We start from the raw sequence: 5,566 nt of genomic DNA, 5'->3' as shown, positions 1-5,566 counted from the left end.
ATTAATGCTGCTGTGAGTGCAGTCTGCTGCTGGTGTGGAGGAAGCCACTGAATGTCTTTTGCGCAGCCTCTGAATGGTGCAAGGATGCTTACACCCACCCTTGCAGAGCTGCAAGCACATTTGTCTCCTGTGTTCCTCTTAGGAGACCCATACTAAAATACCCTTTATTAGTGCTGCTTGCTCTTCATGCATTCGGAAAGGTACTGCCCTTCTGTCAAGTGCTTTCACTCATTAGGACTGCAGCTGGGGCAGTCCCTGCCAAAACACTGTGGTTTAGTGCAGGAAGACAAGCACAGCTGGCAGCCGTTAGGTAAGAGAACATGGGTGGTTCCTCCTGCCCTTCTGTTTCTTAATCTTACTGCAAACCTTGCTGTTTTATCTACCCATTGCACCAGGAGGAGTGAACACAACAGCTGGGGAAGGGGAGAAAGAGGAGGTACACCTCTTGTGTGTGTTCCCTTTTTAGGGCCATGCTCTACCCCGTGTCTTCCACAAAGCAAGGAACGGTCACAGAATTTAAGCAGCTTCCAGTGCAAAGGGCACAGACCTGGCACCTGATTCTGGATGTGTCCCTGCTGCCCCAGCTCCCGCTTTAAAGCACCCACAAGCACTGAGCTTGGCAGGATGTGCAGCCTTGCACTCACCTGTACAACCCTTCTCCCAGTCTGTGCAGCTCCTTATAGCCAGTGCTGCTGACACCCTGAACAGCATTTCACCACGCAGCTATACTGATGGAGAATGACACATCTGTTCATGTCTCACCCCACCTGGCTCTGCATGGGGATGCTGGTGCGTGGCTCCTTTCTGATGGGGACTGCAGTGCTGTGGCACATGCAGTGTGGCCGAGTGCTGGGGATGGTTCAATCTCCGATTTCAAAATTGGATTCATTCTTGTAAATGTAAAGCAGAAGGCAACGCTGTGTGTTCCCTGCCCCTTAGCCAAACAGCTGCCCAAACAGTACTTTAACCCAGGCTCTGGGCGTGTTTTGCCTTAAATCAACACGGGAAGTTCCTGACACCCGTCCTCCATGCCTGCACCCACTCGGTGTTGGGGGCCCACTACAGCACCACCATGCGCTTCTTCCTCCGTGTCATCATTGTAGCCACCCTGGGCATCACCACCCTTGTGACCTGGAAGCTGCTCCTCTGGACCCCAATATCTGGCCAAGAAGGTAATGTTCACAGTGAGACCAAGCTGCTCCGTGCCACAGGAACAGCTCTCACCACTGGGGCCCTGTGGCTTTATGTCCCCAGAGGGGTTCTTTATCTCAGGGGTGGGGAAGAACAAGGTGTCAGGCTCGTGGAAGTAACTCGAGAAAGCTGTGCCATGGGGAAATGCAAGGGAACAAGGCTCTGCTCCTGGGGGAAAGCTGGAGGGGGCTGGGTGAACTGGATAAAGTACCAGCTACCTGCATAATGCACACTCCCCTCCAGTCCCTGCCAATCCTGGGCAAAGCCACGACTGTATTTTGCAAGTGTTTTGGGTCTGGGTGCGTCAAAGATGACTTCAAGGTAGCTTCAAGCATTGCTGCATTCTTTCCCTGCATTCCTGGAGTCCTTTTTCCATAGTTTTGAGAAGGGTTTATCTTCCCTGTCTGAAAACATCCCCAAATCCGTGGAAAATATTTAACTTCCCAAGGACCCAGAAGAAACCATCAAAATAACATTCCCCTCAGGGCTGCCAAATGCCCGCACCAGGCAGCTGTGCTGGTACTAAACATACATCACAAGGAACATATTCATCCCTGCCTTGATGTGAGCCTTAAGCCTGCAATGGCTTCATCACATTGACAGTAAGAAGATAAAAAGTAAGGAGCAAAGCTGAAATTGGACAAATTCAAAGCAACTGTCGACTGTCCTATTATTGGCTCTCACTCTCCATGTATGCTTTTAGCTTTTTATTTGCTTTTTCCTTTTCATCTTCAGGAGAAAGAGCTTTATATGCCAAAGTGATGCAAGAAACTAAGCCATGTGGATTCCTAAATCACCTCTAGCTACAGAGAATGGTCTCTCACTTTGGTATATGTTTAATATACCAAATGTGTAATGATGTTTAAATGAGGTTTAACTCTTAGTAGATCCCAAGGGGCTTGTAGGGGGTTGTGTATTTATATATACAAACCAATTCACCTTTCCTTGGTCTCTCTGAACACTTCTGATTCTACTTGCTCTTCGGCAAGCTCACCTCTGCTGAAAGAGAGGGGTTAAAAACAAAAATACAGATTCAGCAGAAAAACAGATCTGTAGCACAAAGCTACTGTTTTGATCACTACTCAAAAACCTGTGGCTTGGGAAAAGCAGCGTCTGGGCACTTGTGAGCTCTCATAGTCATAGGGAGCTCAGAAACATAAACCACCATCCCTTCTAACCCCGTGAAATAACAGCACTAACTGGAAGAGAGTCTGCCCACAGCATCTTAGGTGCTGGCTCAGGGTCACAGCAAAGCTTCCTTCATGTCTTGTGTTTGTATGGTGTTCCCCAGGTGACCTGGCCCCCAAGGCAGAGGAGGATTTCACTCTGACACTAGATACCTTCCTCCATGTTCAGCAGCTCAGGAAGAAAAGCCTGAAGGCTTTCTGCAGCCAGCCAGGCAAAGCCACCATGCTCCAGACAAGCTGGGAGGAGAGAGCTCATCTGCTCTCCAGGGTGAGGGTGAGCACCAAGCTGAACTTCCTCTACTGCCAGGTGCCAGCAACAGGGGTGGAGGGATGGCAGCAGCTGCTGGAACAGCTGGAAGAGAAAGAAAACTGGACACTCACAGCACCGCTTCCCTACCCTCAGCAGCACACCCCGCAGACAGAGATGAGCAAACTCAACCTGAGCACAATAGAGGCTGTGATAGGGTCCTACACTAAAGTGCTCTTTGTCAGGGACCCCTTCCAGAGGCTGATCGCTGCTTACCTGCAAAGCATGCCCAGCGGCTCTTCTTTCAGCAGCTTTGTCCAGGAAGCTTTAGACACGGGACTGCAAAATGCCAGCACGGCCTGGAAACCACTCGTCAGCCTGTGCCTGCCCTGCCTCATTCAGTACGACTACGTGCTGATGTTTGGCTTCCTGAAGCAGGAGCTGGGCCACCTGCTGCAGCGTGCCAGGCTGAAGGCTAATATCCACCTCCCCGAGCTCACCGACCGCCATGTGCTATGGACTTACAGCTGGCTGTCCAAGCAGCTGTTCAGCGAGCTGACCCTCCAGCAGAAGCAGCAGCTGGCTCATTTCTACCGCTGGGACCTTTCTGCTTTCCCATTTTCTCATAGCTTGCTGTCAGACCATCACAGCACCCCAGAGAGCTGGTAGGAATGCTCCATCTGGAGGGACCATTTCAGAATGCATTAATTCAAGTGCTGTGAACTAGATGAACTCTTGAAGAACCTCAACTCCATGCTATGTGCTTGTCCATGCCATAGCTTCAACTGACAAGGAAGAGAACTGAGATTGGCCACTGACACGGACAAGGCATCAATGCCTTTAAACTGCTAAGTCGCATTACAAGGTACAGGACCAAGCACTGGAGAAACACATGGTTTTGGGATGGCATTGGAGCTTAGAAAACTGCATACCCACTGTGGCGGATTGAATAGCTTCCTGCAAACCCAGCACTTGAGGGCCTCCTCATGGGCACTGAATGCACTCCCAATCCTCACAAGCCACCAAGGGCCCTTTCGCCCTTCCACAGGTTCCCAAACATATACAATTCCCTTACTTTCAGCAGAACTAAGTGTTGCCTTGGAAAGGTAGTGAGGCCATAGCATTAAGCTGGGAGACTGACCCTAGAGAGCACCCAGAGCCAATCCAAGAGCTTTGCCCTTGCCCTGTCCCTCACGCAGGCTGTTATAAATCACCTCGGGAACAACAATCAGTAACACTTCATTCCTCCCAGGTCCTTTCTCTGACGTCCTCTGTTGTTTAAAAGATGAGGGGAAAAAGGAAATAGGCCAAATGTGTCAAATGAATCAGTATCTTGTTGGAAACCTTAGCATCTCTCGTTTTCATCTTTAATCAGAGAGGACAAGATAGCACATCAACTAAAATTCCATCCATTCCCTGGCATAGCCCTAGGCTTGCTGTAGACAAAGACATCCTCTTTAATTTAGGATAAATCAGCTATTGGTCACATTTTAAGATCTCCCTTTGAACCACTGCCATTACATATGTAAGACCCTCATCACAGTTAGCTAACATCAACATTCCTCCTTATCTTCCTCTCTGTAGTGGCATGTGCTAAGGGGTCATAGTAGGTCCAGCCCACTGTCTGTCCAGGTTCAGTGCTTTTAAGTCCCTTTTGGACTAAGAACAGGTGATAAGGTGATAATTCTCCCCTAGTACAATAACCATGCAACTTCATATTGTCTTGCAATGAGTGTCTCCCATCCTTGCAGCAATTCTAAATGAAGCTTGTAGGATTTCCAGTTACATCTAGATAATGTTATCTTCTACTCACTCTTCATTTGAATCTACAACACAGCTATAATCTGGCAGCCATCTTCTCTCCTAGAGGAAACAGAGTGGGAAATTAAAGTGTGAAAAATCTATGAATCACAGTAGCTGAACCACCTGAACATGGATTGTTTTCTTCCATTATAGTCCCACTGCCTTGTGGTCCCTCTGTTATAAGCCTGGTTTCACAGGGAGAGTTCACTTCCCAAGCTTTCCATTCACACATGCCGAGACTATGGCTTAAAGATCACCGGCTCAGCAGAAGGGTGCTGTAAAGGGGAGAAAAAAAGCTGCAATAAGCAAGAGCAAGAACAAATGAGGGTTTGGACTTGGGTTCAGGTGTTCCCTTCAAGACAGGTGACTGCACCACTGAAGATCTGTTCTGAGAGGCTGCTGTATGAGCTGAGATGTCTGTGTCTCATGGCATCGGGTCAGATGCCGTGCCTGGCTCTAAATGAAGGTCAGATGGTAAGCACTCAAATGGACTGAGAATATGAACAGTTGTCATTCTCAGTCCTGCTATGTGACTTCTCCCATGTGGATTAATAACATCTAAAGACAGAATAAAACAGCAAAAGAAGCAAAACGTGAAAATTCAGATGCAAGATCTTGGCACCGCAGATCTGGGGAAATAACACTGCTGAAAGTGGCAATCACAGTAGCGTCCCTACTGCCAGGGAAATGCAATGAGAACTTCAGGAGAAGACAGAGCAGCAGCGTGCAGGCTACTTCTGTTCCTGTTTACAACAAAGAGCAGCACTCATGTTTCTGGGAAAGAACGGAAAAGCATCCTGAACACAGAGTAAAGCCTACATAATAAATTCAACTACTCTGACACACGCGTTATTTCTTTATCAGACACTTACACAAGCATTGAGCAGTTAAAGGCCTGCAGATCTTGCAGATATATCCTGGGTGAATAAGCAGCCTTGTTCTTTGGGCAGTCACAGAGAGGACATACAGAATCCTGTTGGGGCATCTCCAAACATGAGGGTTCCGTACATCCCAGGCTCTCAAATGTACAAGTTCCCTTCAGGTGAGCAGTACAGATCCTTCACAATAAAGAGCCCAAGGCCTTGGACAAATGCTCTTATCCACAGAAACTTCCAAACAAAGTTACATTCATTACACA

At 48.2% G+C, this 5,566-nt stretch overlaps 1 protein-coding gene across 1 annotated transcript; it reads left to right on the top strand.

Annotated features, from left to right (window-relative positions):
* The first annotated feature begins 218 nt into the window (after positions 1-218).
* LOC107310846 (carbohydrate sulfotransferase 9-like) lies at positions 219-5,269 on the top strand. The gene is made up of 2 exons (XM_015856851.2): positions 219-1,172; positions 2,483-5,269. The coding sequence occupies exons 1-2, from the start codon at positions 1,073-1,075 to the stop codon at positions 3,292-3,294; spliced, it is 912 nt and encodes a 303-aa protein (XP_015712337.1). The 5' UTR covers positions 219-1,072; the 3' UTR covers positions 3,295-5,269.
* The last annotated feature ends 297 nt before the right edge of the window (positions 5,270-5,566 follow it).

The sequence above is a fragment of the Coturnix japonica genome, chromosome 3 (genome assembly GCF_001577835.2).
Source record: "Coturnix japonica isolate 7356 chromosome 3, Coturnix japonica 2.1, whole genome shotgun sequence".
Taxonomy (NCBI): domain Eukaryota; kingdom Metazoa; phylum Chordata; class Aves; order Galliformes; family Phasianidae; genus Coturnix; species Coturnix japonica.
This window is presented reverse-complemented; position numbering and strand designations above follow the sequence as displayed.